Source organism: Oncorhynchus tshawytscha, linkage group LG05 (assembly GCF_018296145.1).
Source record: "Oncorhynchus tshawytscha isolate Ot180627B linkage group LG05, Otsh_v2.0, whole genome shotgun sequence".
In the NCBI taxonomy this organism is placed as follows: domain Eukaryota; kingdom Metazoa; phylum Chordata; class Actinopteri; order Salmoniformes; family Salmonidae; genus Oncorhynchus; species Oncorhynchus tshawytscha.
The window spans coordinates 45,408,040-45,430,233 of record NC_056433.1 but is presented as its reverse complement, the minus strand read 5'-3'; the positions used below and the strand labels follow the sequence as shown (position 1 = coordinate 45,430,233).

At 45.1% G+C, this 22,194-nt stretch overlaps 1 protein-coding gene across 2 annotated transcripts in view; it reads left to right on the top strand.

Annotated features, from left to right (window-relative positions):
- Positions 1-16,305, top strand: part of LOC112251536 (E3 ubiquitin-protein ligase RNF220-like) — a 44,943-nt gene extending 28,638 nt beyond the window's left edge. Inside the window, exons 3-16 of one of the 2 annotated variants that reach the window (XM_042321964.1) lie at positions 3,685-3,811; positions 4,600-4,642; positions 6,289-6,381; positions 6,458-6,500; positions 6,805-6,897; positions 8,336-8,379; positions 10,607-10,694; positions 11,349-11,451; positions 11,745-11,831; positions 11,980-12,017; positions 13,059-13,149; positions 13,647-13,755; positions 15,946-16,020; positions 16,126-16,305. In XM_042321964.1, the coding sequence (XP_042177898.1) occupies positions 3,685-3,811; positions 4,600-4,642; positions 6,289-6,381; positions 6,458-6,500; positions 6,805-6,897; positions 8,336-8,379; positions 10,607-10,694; positions 11,349-11,451; positions 11,745-11,831; positions 11,980-12,017; positions 13,059-13,149; positions 13,647-13,755; positions 15,946-16,020; positions 16,126-16,197 (1,106 nt within the window). In that variant the 3' untranslated portion in view covers positions 16,198-16,305. The remainder of the gene's footprint in view (positions 1-3,684; positions 3,812-4,599; positions 4,643-6,288; positions 6,382-6,457; positions 6,501-6,804; positions 6,898-8,335; positions 8,380-10,606; positions 10,695-11,348; positions 11,452-11,744; positions 11,832-11,979; positions 12,018-13,058; positions 13,150-13,646; positions 13,756-15,945; positions 16,021-16,125) is intronic. The other variant, XM_042321965.1, reaches the window with a different exon arrangement.
- The last annotated feature ends 5,889 nt before the right edge of the window (positions 16,306-22,194 follow it).

The following is a 22,194-nucleotide window of genomic DNA, read 5'->3' as shown; positions in this document are numbered from 1 at the left end:
GAAGGGGCGGGGCACAGGTGTGGTGGGAGCCAATTACTTTTATGACTCAGGTCTCCTCTGAACGCTTGCCAACTACAGCCCCCACAAGCCTCTGCAATCTACCCACTGATTACACATAATAGAGCCTGTGCTTATTATGACGTTAAAGTGGAAAGGGAAACTAATTGTTTTTGGGTCTGATGATGGTAGTTAGGGCGCGGTGTCAATGTTTTATCATACCAGATAGGCATACAGCTAGCCTTGATTTCCAGCCTTCCTTTCTGAGCTGAGTGATGAACGAGCACGACATCTTGAAACTGGCATACAGCAAGACGTAGGCACACAAATCATCCTCTTTTTTTTGTTCTTTCTGGAGGCTTGCCTGTACCATATCCCAGCCATTCAAAACGATCCAATCTTGACCATTGCCCATGTCTGTCAATCATAGTTATACCACACCTCCAGATTTTGTCACTGCGGGTTATTCTTTACAACATGTCCAAATAGCCTTGTTCATGCCCTGGCCTAATGTCACAGGGTGACATCAAGCCCTGATGACATGTGGCATTCTGTAAAGGTCACGTCAGCCATCTCAGCTACGTGTGTCTCTACGGTAGTGGCACCCGTCATATGGGCGCTGGCATCAGCGATTACCACAGCCCACAGGGTGACTATGGTCTTTTTAGGGATGTGTGGGTGTGTGTTTGGGTGTGTGTGTGTGTGTGTGTGTGTGTGTGTGTGTGTGTGTGTGTGTGTGTGTGTGTGTGTGTGTGTGTGTGTGTGTGTGTGTGTGTGTGTGCGTGCGTGCGTGCGTGCGTGCGTGCGTGCGTGCGTGCGTGCGTGCGTGCGTGCGTGCGTGCGTGCGTGTGTGTATGTGTGTGTGGCTGTCTGATCTCTCTGTGTTGGTGGTGTGGCTATATGGGATAGAATTGATGTCCTATACATACAGCAGGCCTATGACTTTAAGCACTGTGTTTCCAGGATCCTATAACCTGCAATAACAACAGTTCTGTCTGACATCTGTCTGACATCAAATATGATTTCCCTCAAATAGAGCATTAGTGTATTGAAATACATTGTACTTCACGGACCATATGAGGGTTCCTATTCATTGTAATTTAATTGTGAGGGGATTAGACACAAACTCAATGCAGTATTTCTACAGAACATTCCTCTCACAGGTGACTCCTGTGAAAGGCCTTGGAAGATAAGATATAGATTGTATTTATTTTGTGCTGACATGCAGTCATACTGCTCTGTCGTCCATATGATTTCCTCCTGACAACAACAAACCATAACAGAAAGACTATTTCCTGAATCTTGATTGATTTTGAGATTTGAAAATGGGATTACTACTATAGATACAAAAGATGTTACCATAGGAGCCGGGAGAGCATGAAACTCGCAACGCTAGGATAGCGGTTTCGATTCCCGGTACCATCCGTACGTTCAAAAAAAGAATGCACGCATGTCTATAAATCGGTTTCGATTAAAGCGTCTGCTAAATGGCATTATATTATATTACAGGAGTGTTAGGAAGTGACTTGCTGTGAACTGTTGTTCCTTCTGACATTCTCTGTTTTTTGTTGTTGCAACAAACCATTTCCTCTGACAGGCCACAACGTAAGTTAGCGGTACAGTACCTCTACAACTGTATGGATATCATTGTAGAGTCAAAGGCTTCAGAATGTAACCTAGGAGGTAGCCTAACCATGATGCCACCATGCATGTGTTTGCCCTCAGAAACAGAGACAGTGTAGCCTAACCACTGGCCTAACCATCAGCCTCTCTAGTGAGGGATGGGACCACCGCTGAACAAAGAGCAGAACAAATGAGAGTGCTACACATATTTGGCAGCCTGGGGGGGGCAGCTTTCCAGACAGAGAGGGAATCCATCAGCTCCTGTTAAATGGGGAGATAGCTAGCTAGCCACATAGGCTAGTTTACTGCCCCCTTGTTATGTGTCTGAGACCCCCCTCCCAGGCTCAGCAGTGAGGCTGACTGATGCTGACACATTTTTCTGGGAGGGGGAAGGGGGAATGGGAGGGGGTGTAGCCGCAGGAAGATGTTTGGGGTTGGGGGTTCTAAGATTTTTTTCACCTATGATGGTGCACAATTACATTTTTGCCAGCACTACAGATGACTATATCGGTCCAGTAATACAGAACTAGACAAAATATAAAATATATATTTTTTTTTTGTCATATATTTGTTTTAGCTACTTCCCGCAGCTATGGGAGGGAGAGATGTGGGAAAGGAGGGGGAGGAAGCATGTGTACAGGATGGTTGTGATGTTGATGCCACGAATGTGCACGCATGCACACACACACACACACACACACACACACACACACACACACACACACACACACACACACACACACGCGCGCCATAATTAAGTCTTGGTCATTAAAGTGCTTTTTAGGACAGATATAGCTTCAATCAGGGCTGGGAAACCATCCCTAACATGGAGGTTGCCTGGTGCAGACAAGAGTCGACAGGATATGGTGGAGGGAGGATGGGGAGGGAGAGTCTACAAAAACGGGGACAATAAACCACCTGAAAATCAAATCCCATTCCTCTTATCATGGCGCCATTCAGAGACGCTTATCTCACCAGGTAATGTGGTTATAAATTCAATTTCAGCCCCGAGATTTCATTGTTTACTAATGCCTGCGTGTTCCGGGCCGGGGAGCGCTGAAAGCCCGGCAACGCTCGATGCGTGTCGGGAAAACTCATTTAGGCTTCCGCGAGGGATGCAAAAAAGGCGCGAGGAACACAGAATGACCTGTCACTTTCCCAAGGACACTGAGTGTTTTTTTTGTTGCTATTTGCGGCCATGTTTTATTCAGCAACCATTTTTTCCCTATTTGGGTCCTCATTAGGCACTCGTAGCTCAGCTGATGTCAGAGGGGACGCCAACCTGCTCCCAGCATGCCACATGTCATGTATTTTGTCCTTATGAGTGTCGCTGATGTGTTGTGTAATAGGTTCCTGAGGGAAGCAGATAGGTGACTATACATGCTGCAGGCCCCTAATAGGCTCTCGGGTTGAACATCTGTATGGCTCACTTGGTGGAGCATGCCAGGGTTTGTGAGTTCAATTCCCATGGGAGACCAGTATGAAAATGTTTAACCCTCACCACTGTAATTGGCTCCGGATAAGAACCTCTGCTGAATTATGTAAATGTGAAATGGTGATAAGTCGGCCTACTGTATGAGGGCCTTTGTTTTTATTCATGCCGTTGCTATTGACCGTACTGTATATTCCCTCTGTAATGGCTATGTTATGGCCTTCTCCAGTCTGGTTGTGTCGAGGTGTAGAGGGAAATATGATGCAGAGAGATGGCCATACCTTTCTACATGTGATTAATGGCTCTCAGGAGTAAAACACCTCATTTACCTGGTAAAATGTTGATATAGTATAACTCCCTTCCCAGCTGGCTGCTTATGGCCATATACCATCAGTGAAAACCAATGGGCCGGGTGGGCCGGGCTAATGTTCCCATTGACAGCCTATGATGTAGGCTCACTGACAGGGTGAGTGTGTGGGGGGCGGTGTGTGTGTGTGTGTGTGTGTGTGTGTGAGCACTAGCGTTTTTGAGCACGTGTGTGTGTTAAACCTGAATGTGATTTGACACCGAATATTCGAATGACGTACTCTTGCCTCCTCCCTCCGCCTTTCCTCCCCTCTCTGTGTCAGTAGGTAAGGGGAACATCCTGTATGACTCCCAGGCCCCAGTGTGTCCTGTGTGCCATGCTGTGTTACGACCAGGTGAGCTACAGGAGCACATGGAGCAGGAGATGGGCAGACTGACACAGTTACAAATCAGGTAGGCATACAGAAGACTGCACATACGTGTACTCGATTGGTCTTTACTACATACTGTAGTTGATCGTTTTCTTTCTTTTCACCTCCCGTCTTTCTTTCCCGGTGTCTTTCTTTTATTCTTTATCCTCTCTCTCTCTCTCTCTCTCTCTCGTTTAGTGCTTCCAGATGTGGTTGTGATTATTAATATTTACAGATAGCTGGAGGGCCCCTCCATCATATTTCCTGTCTCCTTTGTCACTGGCGTGTAATGTTTACAAGGTGCCTCATTTTTCTCAGCATATTTCATAACGGCCCTCCTGCCCCAGGCGACACTTCCTACAGCTAGGCCAATATAATGCCTCTATAATGCCTGCTCTCAATGCCCATAATCAGCTAACATGCGCACGCACACGCACGCACGCACGCACACACACACACACACACACACACACACACACACACACACACACACACACACACACACACACACACACACACACACACACACACACACTACTTGCTTAGGCCATAAGAACGATTTGTCCAATAAAGACATTACTTGCCAAATCTGCTTAACAACCGTGCTGAGGACAATAATGGCTTCAAATTAAACATGGCCCTTGGGTACTAGGTGTGTGTGCGTGTGTTGTGTGTTGTGTGCGCATGTATGTGAACCTTGGACATTAGATAGGCTATCGGTACCCTGGCATGGAAAATAAGCAACAATAAACAGTGTCAATGTTCAATATTGTAGCATTTGTTTCCTGTCTGGGCACCCTTTAAATGTTCTTTCTATCTTCCTTTTGACAGTATTAATTCAGTGCAGAGGGACAATCCATTAGGGGCTTCAAAGGTAAATACATGCACTTATGGTCACCCCTTGACTTCTTGCACATTTTGTTACGTTACAGTCTTATTCTAAAATTGATTAAATTGTTGTTTTTTCCTCACACATAATACCCCATAACGACAAAGGAAAAACAGGTTTAATTTTTTTTTTTAAATCACATTTACAAAAGTTTTCAGACACTTTAAATAGTACTTCGTTGTAGTATCGTTGGCAGCGATTACAGCCTCAAGTCCTCAAGTCTTCTTGGGTATGACGCTGCAAGCTGTATTTGGGGAGTTTCTCCCATTCTTCTCTGCAGATCCTCTCAAGCTCTGTCAGGTTGGATGGGGAGCGTCGCTGCACAGCTATTTTCAGGTCTCTCCAGAGATGATAGATTGGGTTCAAGTGCGGGTTCTGGCTGTGCCACTTAAGGACATTCAGAGACTTGTCCCGAAGCCACTCCTGCGTTGTCTTGGCTGTGTGCGTTGGGTCATTTTCCTGTTGGTAAGGTGAACCTTCGCCCCCAGTCTGAGGTCCTGAGCATTGTGGAGCAGGTTTTCATCAAGGATCTCACTGTACTTTTCTCCGTTCATCTATCCCTTGATCCTCCCAGTCCCTGATGCTGAAAAATATCCCCACAGCATGATGCTGCCACCACCATGCTTCACCGTGGAGTTGGTGCCAGGTTTCCTCCAGACGTGACGTTTGGCATTCAGGCCAAAGAGTTCAATCTTGGTTTCATCAGACCAGAGAATCTTGTTTCTCATGGTCTGAGAGTCTTTGGTGCCTTTTGGCAAACTCCAAGTGGGCTGTTATGTGCCTTTTACTGAGGAGTGGCTTCCATGTGGTCACTCTACCATAACGGCCTGATTGGCGGAGTGCTACAGAGATGGTTGTCCTTCTGGAAGTTTCTTCCATCTCCACAGAGGAACTCGAGAGCTCTGTCAGAGCTCCTCCCTCACCAAGGCCCTTCTCCCCTGATTGCTCAGTTTCAGTGCTCAGGCCAGGCGACCAGCTCTAGGATGTCTTGGTGGTTCCAAACTTCTTCCATTTAAGAATGATGGAGGCTACTGTGTTCTTGGGGATCTTCATTGCTGCAGAATTGTTTTGGTACCCTTCCCCAGATCTGTGCCTCGAAACAATCCTGTGTCAGAACTCTACAGACAATTCCTGGGTTGATTTTTGCTCTGACATGCAGTGTCAACTGTGGAACCTTACATAGGCAGGTGTGTTCCTTTCTAAATCATGTCCAATCAATTGAATTTACCACAGGTGGACTCCAATCAAGGATGCACATGAGCTCAATTTCGAAGTCTCATAGCAAAGGGTTTGAATACATATTTCAGTATTTCAGTTAAAAAACATGTTATACATTTGCAGAAAAGTCTAAAAACCTGTTTTCGCTTTGGCATTATGGGGTATTGTGTGTAGATTGATGAGGGGAAAAATGATGTAGTCTATTTTAGAATAAGGCTGTAATATAACAAAATATGCAAAAAACGTGCACTGACACGCACACACACACGCGCACACGCACACACACACACACACACACGCACACGCGCACACGTACGCGCGCGCACACACACACACACACACGCGCGCACACGCACACACACATATACACACATACACACACACCTTTCTTTGACTCTGCGCTTTGTCCGCAGTCCCTCTCACTATCTCTGCACATTAAACGTGAGGGGGGATCTCCCGCCTCTCCCCCCTGCCCACCTGAAGACCCCCACTCAGACAGATACCAGGTAGGTGCTTCCCTACACACACACACACTTGACAGTTCTTTTGTGAGTAGATTTATCTTCTCTTCTTATTCCACAGACGTTTCTTCGTGTGAGGACCAACAGACATACAAGACTGAATGGTATGTGGTCAGAAATAATTATGATTTCAAAGAAGAGCTGTTGTTGGTTCAGATGGGTGGGGTAGTTGGGTTACTGCTTTTGCAACGGGGTATTTGGCTGCAAAATTATACTCAAAAGGCCAATCATCGGGTAGGATATATTTATGGAGATTGTTAGAAGAGGCATTGAACTGGGGGCAACTGAGCAACCAGTCTGACTGTACCTACAACTGTCACTAAGAGAACTGTAACTTTTTGACCTAGCACCAACACGAGCAGAGGATCTGTTAACCCCTTGACCTTTCACCTCATGATATGTTAACAGTCGATTACCTCCGCTGGTGCATGTGCTACGCCAAACCCACCCCATTTCATCTCCACAACGAAACTCCCCTAACCCCAGACAGCACACAAACTGGTAAGAGGCATGAGCCACAATATGGCCGACTTTATATCCTAATAATTATATTGAGAACTATTCTCACAGACTAGACTCACAGACTTAAAAAAAAAAAAAAAAAATTAGACATTTTGGGAAACAGACTCGATTTTTCAACCATAAACACATAACATTTTTTAGACAAGAGCAAATTATTTCCACATTGTAGCGTGTAGTCTGCTGATTGTTCGCCATATCTTCGCTGTGCAGTACATGTGTATAAGTAGTTACTTCTGAAACTTAGTTACTTACTTAGTTACTTCTGAAACTAGTTACTTACTTCTTCATGGTTTGTCCAGTATCCAGTAGAGAAACCTACCTTTCCTCTTCCTCTCCAGCGTGAATAGGTCTCAGTTGGCTTTGTTGAGGTCTACTAGCTTTAATGACAGATTATACAGTACAGTATAATGAGTTTCTAAAGAGACGTTAGGGAGAAGATTGGCCTCTTCTAGCTGTTAGTTAATCAGCCTGTCTTTTTTTGTCCGTTTGACAAGAGCTGCGCCCCAAATGGCTCCCAAATGGCACCCTATTCCCTATATAGTGTGCTACTTTTGACCAGATCCTCATTGGCCCTGGTCCAAAGTAGTGCACCATAAAGGGAATAGTTTGCCATTTGGGACACATCCAAGGCCCTCATCTATTACCATCTCCTTAACCCTCATTATCCGGGTGGGTCATGGTTAGTGGCTCTCTGTCCCTGGTGGCTACTGTCATCCTACTGAAATTACACTCTACTAAAAGTTAATGTCCCCATAGGCAATCTGCAGTTAAGAAAACAATAAAAAAAAGGGAGTCCACAGTTGTTGTTCTACTGTGTTATGTTTCTTATTGTGTGTGTCATTGAGTGTGTGGGGGTGGGATAGGGTGTGTGTGTGTGCGTGCGTGTGGTGTGTGGGTGGGTGGGTGGACGTATTTAACTATACTTGTGGGGACCAGAAGTCCCCACAAGAATAGTAAACAAACAAAAATGTTGACCAACTGGGGATATTTTGTTAGTCCCCACTATGTCAAATTCTATTTCTAGGGGGTTTAGAGTTAAGGTTAGAATTAGTGTTAGGGTTAGAATTAGGATTAGGTTTAGGATTAGGGGATAGGGAAAATGGGATTTTGAATGGGGCTGCATTGTGTGTCCCCACAAAGTTAGTTATACAAGACTGTGTGTTGCGTGCTTGTGCATGTATTTGTCTGTATTCCAGTCTATATTTATTATTAGGAGCATCTTTTATGTTTACCCCCATTGTTAGAAAGCAGAAGCAATACCTCTCTACTTTACCTCCTTCATTTGGGTGTTTACTGTACCATGTGTTGCTCATTCACTCCAAATAAGGAGTTGTGCAGCCAATTTCTAATACTTAGCTCTACGGACATATTCTAGTTAACCCTTTCTGCATGTCTGTCTGTGTGGGTGCTCTTTCAGTCAGGATCGGCAAGCTGAAGAGGAGGAAAGCTGACGAAGTTCAGGTATATTCTTAAATAGTAACTGGCATTGTATTGTAGGCGACAGTAGCAAGTAGAAATATATTGTCGTGAGTGTTGTCCTGGATGCAAAACTGAGCAATTTCCCCTTAGATAGGCCAGCTGCAAAGTCAAAATTAGCTATATTGTAAAAATTCATGTTTTTTTGTGTCTTTTGGTAGGGTTAGCCATTAGGGTTAGCAGTGTGGTTAAGGTTAGGGTTTGGTTTTGTAAGGTTGGCATGAATGATTCGGGAGACAGGCGCAGGAATGCGTAATATTTTGGAAAAATTATACCCAAAATTACGGCGTGCCAAAGCACGGGGACGAATACCAGGCAAACACGTAACAAAAAGACAGGGTTGAAACCCAAACAAAAGAGCGAGGTGTACCATGAACAAATAACACACGCGCACAATGATTAACACACGGGATGAGACCGTAATCATCTGCACAATTCACAAGGGCACCAAAGCCCAAAACACACAGCACAGGTACTCACACGCACCAACGGACATTGTAACAATAATCGATAGCCCAATGGAAACCAAAGGGCACATAAACTCAGCAAAAAAAGAAACGTCCTTTTCAGGATGCCTAAGACAGTGCTACAAGGAGACAGGACGGACAGCTGATCATCCTCACAGTGGAAGACCACGTGTAACAACACCTGCACAGGATCATCTGTACATCTGAACATCACATCAGCGGGACAGGTACAGGATGGCAACAACAAATGCCCGAGTTACACCAGGAACGAACTATCCCTCCATCAGTGCTCAGACTGTCCGCAATAGGCTGAGAGAGGCTGGATTGAGGGCTTGTAGGCCTGTTGTAAGGCAGGTCCTCACCAGACATCACCGGCAACAACGTCGCCTATCGGCACAAATCCAGCGATTGGACCAGACAGGACTGGCAAAAAGTGCTGTTCACTGATGAGTCACGGTTTTGTCTCACCAGGGGTGATGGTTGGATTCGCGTTTATCGTCGAATGAATGAGCGTTACACCGGGGCCTGTACTCTGGAGCGGGATCAATTTGGAGGGGGAAGGTCCATCATGGTCTGGGGTGGTGTGTCACAGCATCATCGGACTGAGCTTGTTGTCATTGCAGGCAATCTCAATGCTGTGCGTTACAGGGAAGACATCCTCCTCCCTCATGTGGTACCCTTCCTGCAGGCTCATCCTGACATGACCCCCCAGCATGACAATGCCACCAGTCATACTGCTTCTTCTGTGAGTGATTTCCTGCAAGACAGGAATGTCAGTGTTCTGCCATGGCCAGCGAAGAGCCCGGATCTCAATCCCATTGAGCACGTCTGGGGCCTGTTGGATTGGAGGGTGAGGGCTAGTGCCATTCCCCCCAGAAATGTCCGGGAACTTGCAGGTGTCTTGGTGGAAGAGTGGGGTACCATCTCACAGCAAGAACTGACAAATCTGGTGCAGTTCATGAGGAGATGCACTGCAGTACTTAATGCAGCTGGTGGCCACACCAGATACTGACTGTTACTTTTGATTTTGACACCCCATTTGTTCATGGACACATTATTCCATTTCTGTTAGTCACATGTCTGTGGAACTTGTTCAGTTTATGTCTCAGTTGTTGAATCTTGTTATGTTCATACAAATATTTACACATGTTACGTTTGCTGAAAATAAACGCAGTTGACTGTGAGAGGACGTTTCTTCTTTTGCTGAGTTTGTATACAAATACAATCAGTGGGAATAGGGTCCAGGTGTGCGTAATGAATGTTCCGGGGGGATCTGTGACAGGTTTTAAATCTGATTTTATGACTTTGTGACTGTGCCAGCTAGTGACCACTGCAGAGCTGCCTCCAGAACAAGATTCATGATAAAAATGCTAACCTACGCGACAGCAAGCCTAGCTATTCCTTGGCAGCCGTCATATTGTATACCGTACTGAAAGATTGGTGACGGATAGGGCAGGTGAATTGGTCCTGAAACAGGTTAAAAGAGCGGTGTGCCCATCTGTGCTTAAACCCCTGATATTGTTTACTGCCCACTACCCCTCAGCGTGGCCATGTTTCTGCTGTACCTTAGGTTACCCCTAGGAGATACATCAGTGACATCCAAGGGCTGTGAGATATGCATTTGCGTTAGGCAAAAACAAAACGGTGTGTGTGTGTGTGTGTCTGTGAGTTTGTGTGTATGTGTCTGGCTGCGTGGCTTCATCAATGCATACATGTCCCGTGTGTGTGTGTGTGTGTCTTTCCAGGACATTTTGGTCGACCTGGGAGGAGAGGGGGAGCAGTGGAGGGAGCGGAGGAGGTTACAGATGACCTCCATGCTGGGGGGGTTTAAAGGTAACTGGGTGACCCTCTGACTGGGTCTTGGGTCTGGTACAGTGGGGTGGATCATGTGACTGGGTGGCGTTGAGAAAGACACTGGACCTTTCAGTCCAGATTATGCTGCAGTATCTATAAGGCTGAATTTGTGCTCCCTTATCTAAGAGAGCTCTAACCTGAGCATATGGGTTGCAGATAGGGTTCCAACATTTCCAGGTATTCCAGAAATCATATTCCCCTCCTAATTCCAGGACTCTTCCAACCAGGATGTCTGGAAAACCATGGAATTTTGGGAACGTTCCCGGAATTCTTGGACCCTTGTTGCAGAAAAGGGGAGATACTGTAGGTGACATGGAGAAATGTTATGAAACACTCCACCCATTTTGAAGTTTTCATAATTTACTCCTGAAAATGGGGTTTTCAAGTGTCACCTTTCAATGGCCTTAGACAGGCAAAAACGTCTCACCTCTCATTGGCCCTGAACATCTGCTCTTAGCACTCAATAGTCAACATGACACTGTCTACCGTGTGAGAATGTGCTAGGTGAAAGTGAGGATGCCAGAGAGGGTATGTCCCAAATGGCACCCGGTTCCCTTTACAGTGCAAAAGTAGTGCGCCATATAGGAAATAGAGTGCCATTTGGGATGGAGATAATAATGAGGCTCTCCTCAGGGTCGGTATTTGTGAGCAGCAGCACATCTAATGAGGGCCGTGGTGACAGTGATGCTGACCTGGACGTTGATGGAGACGACACCGTGGACTACGGAAGAGCACAGTATCCTTCTAATTGACCAATCCCCCGAAATCCCACACGATCGACGAGAGTGTGGCAGCATTGAAGAAGTTAACATTGTTGCACACAGAACAAACAATTCAACAAGGGAACAAATGTGCCTTTGTTGAATGCAGCAGAACAGTCAGACATAGAAAGAAGAAATAAACCTACGGTGAGAAATGCAGGACACCACATAAAGAGTTCATATTCCCCTCAGTCGGAACATCCATTCGACCATGTATATTTCTGTTGTTCCCACTGCATGTTTATGTTTCCTTAGCCTGGTGATCCAGATATACAGAGGCAGACATCATCCCCTGTTCACAACGGGAGCCCAGGGAGGTGGAGGAGAGGAAAGCACCGAGGGGGGCTGTTTTAAAGTACGCACCGCCACGGGCGGTACTTCCATGGCCTGTTTCTATGTTCCCATCGTCACACAACAATGCCTCGTTTTTTTGTGTTGTTATTATTATTATCTGCATGAACTGTCTTGTTAGTTCTAAATACGATCCGACTTTTGTTTCTCAGTGTTGGAACTCTGGACCATTCAAAATGGACAAATGAGGGTGAGAACAGCTACGGTATCCGTACATGTGGTGTTTCGAATGAGCTCATGTGTAGTACTTCATTAGTTGGATAATACACTTTTTTCTCAGTAGTGTACAAGCAATTTTTGGATCTGTGTTGAAATGTATCGAAAGCCGAACAGCAATGATCAAATGCTCAAATACATTTACACAACTTTTGATCATTTTCTTGCCTTGGTTCCCCGACTTGCATATCTTAGACCACCTTTTGCAAACCATTAAATACAAAATGTCAGCAGTGAATGCAAAATTCGCCGTTAGAGCTACAATGTGTACGTTTTTGGGGCGGCCCGACCAAATTCACATAGAAGCGAGAGTTATAGATCTCTCATTGTCATTGAAAGCAAGTCTAAGAAGCGTGTTCAATGTTCAATGTTCGCTATTTCTATGCGTCCCGTTCTTTAGTTCACATTTTTTGACTTTCAAATAGCTAAAAAATACAATATTTCTTGGTTTAGATGGGACGATTATACTCTATACAATGACTGCTTGTTTTGTCACATAACCAGAAATTAGGCGAACTATTAGAATTTTAGCAACCAGGAAGCAACCGGGTCGATTCCTGCATATAAAAGGAGTGTAATTGCCCATAATCATGCACCTTTGGATAGTTTTACTTCTGTCTATGAGGATTTGCTGACTGCCCGGGAAATGTGTTGATCTACTGGGATTTCTAAATCACAGACTACCTTTCTGTTTCCTCTGCTTGGACTCGAGAGTTAAAGTAGCTATGGATGCGGTAATATTTTTTTTAGCAGGCAGTCGTGTTCTTTTGATGAATGCGCTTGCAATGTTGATGGTAGAATTTCGTTTTGATCAATGTGTTTCTGTTTTGAGAAGGCAACCACATTTATAAAATGCTTTTACTGTTTCGCAAAAGGCCACAGAGTTCTGTGTCTTTGTGGACTCTGTTTTGAATATCAACAGCGTTGTTCAAAAAAATATGCTTGTACGTGATTGAGAAAAACTGTAATGATTGGCGATGTCCCAATTTAAAATGATAGTCCTCTTTTGCTACAGGATGTCCATCCACCAGCAACGGAGAGCGCAACAAACTGGACAACAGCATTACCTCCGTACACAGGACCTGTAAAAACTGTGACATAGAGATGTAAGTTCTGAAAATTAAATTGTGAAAATGTTCCACATTACCATTAACTACGTGGTGCTGTAAACCGTCCCAAAAATCCCAACCTAAACTTTGTCTTTTCCCTAAGCTCATCTATAAATCAAGCTCAACTCATAGAGAAAGACTGGTGGTGACTGAGTGTGTATGAATGTGAGTTTGCCTGTGTGTGGTACTTGCCCTCCCTCTCTCTCAGCACTGCTTTCTCTTCCCATGATAAATGAGACAGTGAATGCTGGCAATGTGACTGCTCCTAAAATTCATGCTCTGTGTACATGTATACCAGCTAATCATTTCATCCGTCTTCGATTTATAAATGACTCTGGCCTCTTCTTCTCCTGTCCCCCTCACTCCCTTCCTCTCTCTCACTGAATATGTGTGTGTGTGTGTGTGTGTGTGTGTGTGTGTGTGTGTGTGTGTGTGTGTGTGTGTGTGTGTGTGTGTGTGTGTGTGTGTGTGTGTGTGTGTGTGTGTGTGTTCAGGGTCTCTGAGGATTCGGCACTCACGACGCTCGATGCACTAAAAACCCGGATACGAGACCTAGAGAAGCAGATGTCCAGAGGAGACAGATACAAATGTCTCATCTGTATGGTGAGTGTATGGCCTGAATCCCAGCCTGTTTGTGCTGTCATGCCAACTCCTTGTTACTCATTATCATTGTTTATCTTGACAATGAACAATTGAGTTGGATAAGAGCACAAAGGCGTCTGGGACCAGACTAGTTTAGGATAGCAGCACTGGGAGGAATCTAGTTCAACAGAAGCACTGACTTGTATCCTGATAACCTTCCGTTGAACTAATTAAACACACTATGAGACCCAAAGTAAGCACATTCCAATTGAACAATTGATTTAATCCGGACTTTTGAGGAAGGTATCACAGCTACAGTGCATAAGTATTCAGACCCCTGACTTTTTCTACATTTTGTTACATTACAGATTTATTCTAAAATGGATTCACCAATCTATACACAAGACCCCATAATGATGAAGCGAAAACAGGTTATTTGATATTTTTGCAAATATATATATATTTTCTTACCTTATATTACGTAAGTATTCAGACCCTTTGCTATGCGACTCGAAATTGAGCTCCGGTGCATTCTGTTTCCATTGATCATCCTTGAGATGTTTATACAAATTGATTGGAGTACACCTGTGGTAAATTCAATTGATTGGAAAGGCACACACCTATCTATATAAGGTCCCAAAGTTGACAATGCATGTCAGAGCAAAAGCCAAGCCATGAGGTCAAAGGAATTGTCCGTAGAGCTCCGACACAGGATTGTGTCGAGGCACAGGTCTGGGGAAGGGTTGTGAAAATGTTCTGCAGCATTGAAGGTTCCCAAGAACACAGTGGCCTCCATCATTCTTAAATGGAAGAAGTTTGGAACCACCAAGACTCTTCCTAGAACTGGCCGCCCGGCCAACCTGAGCAATCGGGGGAGATGGGCCTTGATCAGGTAGGTGACCAAGAACCCGGTGGTCACTCTGACAGAGCTCCAGAGTTCTTCTGTGGAGATGGGAGAACCATCGAGAAGGACAACCATCTCTGCAGCTCTCCACCTATCAGGCATTTATGGTAGAGTGACCAGATGGAAGCCACTCCTCAGTAAAAGGCACATGACAGCCTACTTGGAGTTTGACAAAATGCACCTAAAGGACTCTCAGACCATGAGAAACAAGATTCTCTGGTCTGATGAAACCAAGATTGAACTCTTTGTCCTGAATGCCAAGCGTCACGTCTGGAGAAGACTTGGCATCATCCCTACTGTGAAGCATGGTGGTGGCAGCATCATGCTGTGGCGATGTTTTTCAGCATCAGGGACTGGGAGACTAGTCGGGATCTAGGGAAAGATGAATGGAGCAAAGTACAGAGAGATCCTTGATGAAAACCTTACTCTACAGTGCTCAGGACCTCAGACTGGGGCGAAGGTTCACCTTCCAACAGGACAACAAACCTAAGCACACAGCCAAGAAAACGCAGGACTGGCTCAGGACAAGTCTCTGAATGTCTTTGAGTAGCCCAGCCAGAGCCTGCACTTGAACGCGATCGAACATCTCTGGAGAGACCTGAAAGTAGCTGTGTAGCAACGCTCCCCCATCCAATCTGACAGAGATTGAGAGGATCTGCAGTGAATGGGAGAAACTCCCCAAATACAGGCGTGCCAAGGTTGTAGCGTCATACCCAAGAACACTTGAGGCTGTAATCGCTGCCAAATGCACTTCAACAAAGTATTGAGTAAAGGTCTGAATATGTGATGTTGTTTCATTTTTTATACATTTTAAACAAATCTAAAACCCAGTTTTTGCTTTGTCGTTATGGGGTATTGTGTGTAGATTGATGACGGGAGGGAAAACTATTTAATTCATTTTCATTTTAGAATAAGGCTGTAACGTAACAACGTGCAAAAAGTCAAGGGGTAGCTGTTTCATCCATCCTAGCCACTTAACTCATCCATCCACTCATCCATCCTCTCAAGCGGCACTAATAGAGCAGATACAGACACTTAGCGCCATCTAGTGACAGCTGTCTCCCATTTAATCAGAGCGGGAACAGGACAGAATGTGGAATGTGTAGCACTGTGTAGCACTGTAATCCAATACTGTCTGTCTGTCTGTCTGTCTGTCTGTCTGTCTGTCTGTCTGTCTGTCTGTCTGTCTGTCTGTCTGTCTGTCTGTCTGTCTGTCTGTCTGTCTGTCTGTCTGTCTGTCTGTCTGTCTGTCTGTCTGTCTGTCTGTCTGTCTGTCTGTCTGTCTGTCTGTCTGTCTGTCTCTATAGGACACATATTCTACACCCCTCACCTCCATCCAGTGCTGGCACGTCCACTGTGAGGAGTGCTGGCTCCGCACACTGGTAAGAATAAAGAAAAACGTGAAGAAATCCTGTCAGATAACGCTAAAGCTAAAGAGCATGGTATTTCTGTCAAGCAGTCACGCATGGCTGTGTTTTGTCTTCTAGGGGGCTAAGAAGCTTTGTCCACAGTGTAACACCATAACTTCACCTGGGGACCTGAGACGGGTGTATCTGTAGCCCGGCGGGGCCGGGGAAGCACAGACCTTTGAGGGGGACATAAAGGGCAGCTGGCCTGTCAGAGATCACCTTGTCTTTGCACCTTAACCCCCACCCACCCACCCACCCCCCCCCACACACACACACACACACACACACACACCTTCCGAACTGAGTAGGGGCGCACCTCATGAATAGATTGTACCCATGACTGGGTATTGCACAACGATCAGTCCTCATGTCCTTTTGACGTTTTAGGTTTGACATTTCACCTTTGGTTCGCCCAGCTGGATGGTGTTCGTTTGAACCCTGCTCGCCTCCACCTTTAGTGAGCCAGGACAGTTCTAAGAGGAGGACTCTGTGCTCAATCCGTTAATCCCCGTAAGGTATATAGATGAAATAAATGACAAGAACTGAAGTATTCTCAGCGCTCAGGCACTGAAAGAAAGCTTTCAGGTGGATGTAGATCACTCTGGACTATTATTATATGCTGTATACTCTTTTTAGAAATAATAATTGTCTGTTTTTATCAAGATAAAGCACATGTAAATAGTTTTGTGTATGTTTTCAATTGTGTATGTGAAAAAAAGATTAACACTCCCGTTGTGTTCACGGTCATGTTCCTATAAAGTCATGTTTTTTGGGTTAGTTCGGGGGGGAGGAAAGTGTGAACAAAACAATTGTCATATTTTGAGATTCATTATTTTGTGTTTTTGTCGTTTAGGTTGTGTTTCTTTGTACAGGAGTACAAAGTGTAATTAATCAATGTTACAAAAAAACAATGTGTCTTTAAAAAAGATGGTTATTGCATAAATAAATATCTACACTACAACGATATCATTGAAAAACATTTATTCCACCGATTTTTGATTTAGGCCCAGATTCAATCTGATCGAGGGTTATAGGCAACGTGTTCACATAGATCCCATTCACGGTAAGGCTGCATGTGTCGGCTCAAATAGGAAATGGACTTTTCAAAGCTGCGATGCCTATAACCCACGATCGGATTGAATCCCGGCCTTAGAGTCAATGTGTGTACAACGTTATAGATCAAAACCATAATCTTGCTTACACTTTATAATAACTGTCATGAAATACCGGTAAACAATTAGAAATGCTTATTACATGCTTAAATGCTTTGTAAATTATTATTGTTACGTTTATGAATTGTACTTTTACAACAACAAAAAAATGAAATACTTATTTAGTTCATAAATAGTTCCTTAATTCTTATTCGTGAAAGGTTTTTAGAAAGTTTTACCCAAGTCTCTTGATCTAAATGATGTTCACAGTTCGACGAATTAGTCCTGACCTGTTGCCCTTTTATCTATGGTGTGATTTGTTCCATCATAAAAAAGCCAAGCAGCTCCTTGCATGTTGATCTGTCCAGTCCGGAGCCTTGATATACTGTATGTCTATGCAATTGTCCTTTAAGAAACAAATGGGTTACTTCAGGATTAGTCCAGCCCAGGCCAGGTCAGGTCAAGAGTAAGCCATTCAATCCTACTATTCTTGAGCTTTTTTTCAGGTTCTGACCGCCCACTGTTCCTGCCAAGACGAAGGATATGAGCTAAGGAGTGTGACCTGGTAGGGCAGTAGGGTGGGATGGACAGAGAGAGAATGAAGCCAGAGGGGGGGACTATTTCCATGGGCTGAGCAAAGAGTAAAAGGGGAGTCTTCACAATGACGCATCAGTAGCGTCAGGACCCATCCTCTGTATGCCAGGGGTGTCCAACTCAATTCCCGGGAAAAGCTATTTGTCTACTCGTTGTTATCACCTAGACCTAGATAACCAGGAGAGGTGAGTTACTAACCTATCAATTCCTTAATTAATTAATGAACTACAAGGGAGGAGCGAAAACAAAACCCGCAGACTCTCTGCCCTCCGGGAATTGAGTTAGATGCCAGTGTCACATGTAATAACACATGTCATACCATCAGCTCACCTAAGATGGGTGCGGGACCCGAGGGGAAGGAGCATCTGGACTGGGACTGTTACGGTGACCATTTACCAGCGGTCACGACTCGCGAGCGCAGTCAAATTCCACGTGACCGTTTATTCACGGTAACTAGGCTTCTCCAAGATCAGTCGGACGGGTGACAATATTAGCCTATCACTTGTGAATGATGTATTTTCACTTGTGAATGATGTAGTATCACTTGGAAACAATGCCCTGCTTGTGTACAGTAAGGCAAGAAACAGCTCATGCCTTTTTTTGAGGGACTTTTTCAAATCATAGTTGCACATCTCACGTAGCCTAGACCGTAGGCCTGTATGTTTTGAATAAGGTTTGTATCACAATTAAAGTGACCAAATAACATCTTAAAATGAAGCACATTAATCCGCTTTACAACCAGTGTAGAGCCTAACTGGCATACATAGGCGGTGAGTTTGGGGGTGATCATTTTCACCACAAAAAAAATGCACCTTTATAATAAAGCATTACATGCATAACCGCATTTGAGGTCCCTTTTGAGAATGGTGTTCTCCCGCTAGTTGATAGCATTTTGGAACATTCGCGCTGATAGCCTTCTGACTTGTGCACATTGCTGCGTTAGTAATGTGACGAAATAGCTCTAACAGCTCATCAACACCTTCCAACATCTTCAATATGCACCCCGGAATTTGCAGTTGCTTCCCCAATGTTTGTCTTCATTTGTAGACTGTGAGAAGGACCTGATCACGTGACGGGCATTGGCCAATAGGAATTGAGATATCTGAGAGAGCATGCAGTCGGGAGAAGGGAATTATAATGATTATATTCACCCACCGGCCGGAAAAGGCATAGATTGTTTTTTTGCGGGCATTTAACAGCCACACAAAGGGGATGCCGTCGGGAAATTCTAGGAATGATCAAGTGCTTTGTCAAATTGTGAATGAGAGACTGATGAAGTGGGTGCAAGCAAAGCAGTGTTCACGGCTTTCATACTTTTTTTTTTCAAATGATCATTAGAGTCGCATCCATGCAGCCTTAGAATGTATTCAAAATCTAAACATATAGCCCAACTTTGTATCACAGCTAAAGTTGCAGACATAACTCTAAATCAAGTATATAGGAGGACCTGTTTCTTTGTTAGCTGCTCAACACTGAACAGTTGCACGTGCGCACTCCCTCGACTCGTTTGGAGAAAATGTCCTTTGTGTTTCATTCGGGCTATGTTCAATTGTATTCTTCATACTATAATATAATGCCATGGAATTCGAAGCAAATCTTTTCTGCTAAATGAAGTAGTGTAGCCCACAGCCATACTGTATGTGTCACACCCTGAACTGTTTCACCTGTCTTGTGACTAACCCCCAACAGTTGTCTCCCATGTACTTATACCTGCGTTTTCTGTTTGTCTGTTTGTCTGTTGCCAGTTTGCCAACCAGCGTGATCCCGTGTTTCCTGTGCTCTAGTTTTTGCTTTTTTCTAGTCTTCCCTGTTCTGACCTTTCTGCCTGTCCTGACCCTGCCTGCCGTCCTGTACCTGCCTGACTCTGATTTGGATTACGACTCTTTGTCTGCCTTGACCTAACGATTGCCTGCCCCTTGTAATAAACTCTGAGACTTGTACTATCCGCCTCCTGTGTCTGCATCTGGGTCTTAGCCTGTTCCTCACCTCCCCTGGTCCCATATATCATTGGACTTCGTCACAGGTCTCCCTCCGTCAGATGGCAAAACCACCATCCTTACGGTGGTGGATAGGTTTTCCAAAGCCGCCCATTTGATCCCCCTTCCTAAGTTGCCCTCAGCTAAGGAGACGGCCCAACTCATGGTGCAGGATGTCTACCGGATCCATGGACTTCTGGATGACATGGTCTCCGATCGCGGCCCTCAGTTCACATCCTGGATCTGGAAGGCGTTCTGCACCCTTATTGGGTCGTCAGCCAGCCTGTCCTCTGGTTTTGATCTCCAGTCTAACGGCCAGTCAGATCGAGCCAATCAGGACCTGGTAACGACTCTTTGTTTCCTCGTCTCCACCAATCCCACTGCCTCAAGCCAGCAACTCATGTGGATGGAATATTACCGCAACACCCTTCTCTGTTCTGCTACTGGTCTCACCTTTTGAGTGTTCCCTGCGATATCAGCCCCCACTCTTCCAGGAGCAAGAGGAAGAGATCAGCATTACCTTCTGCCCAGATGTTCGTCCCGTCGCCGTACCTGGAAGATAGCCCGGGCCGCTCTTCTCAAGAACATCTCCAGGTATCAACGACAAGTGGACCGCCACTGGACCCCTGCTCCCCGCTACCGTCTTGGGCAGAGTGTATGGCTTTCCACTCTGGATCTGCCCCTCCGGGTGGAGTCCCACAACCTTTCCCCCTGTTTTATAGGCCCTTTCCCCATTTCTAAGGTCCTTAGCCCCTCTGCTGTTTGCCTTCTGTTGCCCCGCACCCTTCGTATACATCCCACTTTCCATGTATCTAGGATTAAACCCCTGTCTCACAGCCCTTTGTCTCCTGTTTCCGGGCTCACCCCTCTCCCCCCGTCTCATCGACGGCCATCCGGCATGCAGAGTGAGGCGCCTCCTGAGTGTTCTACCTCGAAGCAGGGGATTCCAGTACCTGGTTGACTGGGAGGGTTATGGCCCGGAGGAGAGGTGTTGGGTCCCCGTCAGGAATATCCTGGACCCAGCCCTCATCGCGGACTTCTGCTGTCAACACCCCAGTCAACCATGTCCCAGGGTAAGATGCCAAGTTGCAGGGGGGTACAGTCACTTCTTGATCTGTTTCACCGGCCTTGTGATTGATCTGTTTTCACCTGCCCTGTGATTATTATACCTGCATTTTCTGTTTGTCTGTTGCCAGTTCGCCTCGTCCCGTCCATCCCTACCAGCGTGTTCCTGTGTTTCCTGTGCTCTAGTTTTTGCTTCTTCTTGTCTTCCAAGTTCTGACCTTTCTGCTTGTCCTGACCCTGCCTGCCGTCCTGTACCTGCCTGACTTTGATTTGGATTACGACCCTTTGCCTGCCTTAACCTACTGATTGCCTGCCTTGTACTGTAATAAACTCTGAGACTCATACTATCCGCCTCCTGTGTCTGCATCTGGGTCTTAGCCTGAGCTGTGATAATATGGCATAGCCAGACCAGGGCTAACATAAAGACATCCCAAGAGTGTGCAATTCTGTTCTTCTGAAATAGACTACATTTTCTTCATGTCATGTTTCTTTATCATGGATTTATTGTGAAGGTGTAGGCTATATTACATGGATTTATTGTGAAGGTGTAGGCTATATTACATGGATTTATTGTGAAGGTGTAGGCTATATTACATGGATTTATTGTGAAGGTGTAGGCTATATTACATGGATTTATTGTGAAGGTGTAGTCTATATTACATGGATTTATTGTGAAGGTGTAGGCTATATTACATGGATTTATTGTTAAGGTGTAGGCTATATTACATGGATTTATTGTGAAGGTGTAGTCTATATTAAATGGATTTATTGTGAAGGTGTAGGCTATATTACATGGATTTATTGTGAAGGTGTAGGCTATATTACATGGATTTATTATACTTTTTCAAAATGTACCGGCAGTTATTTGCTTGACAATCACCCGACTGACAAAATGTCAAGACCGCCACAACCGTAATCTGGACCCATCCTCTATGTGAGACCAGTGTTGCATGTAACACCAACCATGCCAGGGCAGCCACCTCTCACTTACAGACTGCAAATCTACTAGATCAAACAAGCTCTATCTCCCTCGACTGTGTCTGTGTATACTAAAGTGAATGATGGTGTGGCCTTTTGTTCCCCTTAATCACATTTCCTCCTTCATTAAGAAGTTTATCATTAAAACAGGGTTTGTTAGCCAAGAGCTGAGGACGACAACCTGATTGACCAGTGATACATTGTGACAAATCAGAAAAAAACGGAGCCGAGAAGCCAACAGGGCCAGTCCTGTCACATGACTTGAAGTAATTAAGGCGCTACCTGTTTGGACGGCTCAGATAAACAAGGCCAGCATGCCAGCATGCGATTGGCTGATGAGCTGAAGGGAGGAGGTGGTAATTGAGGCTGTCAGTAAGCTGTCT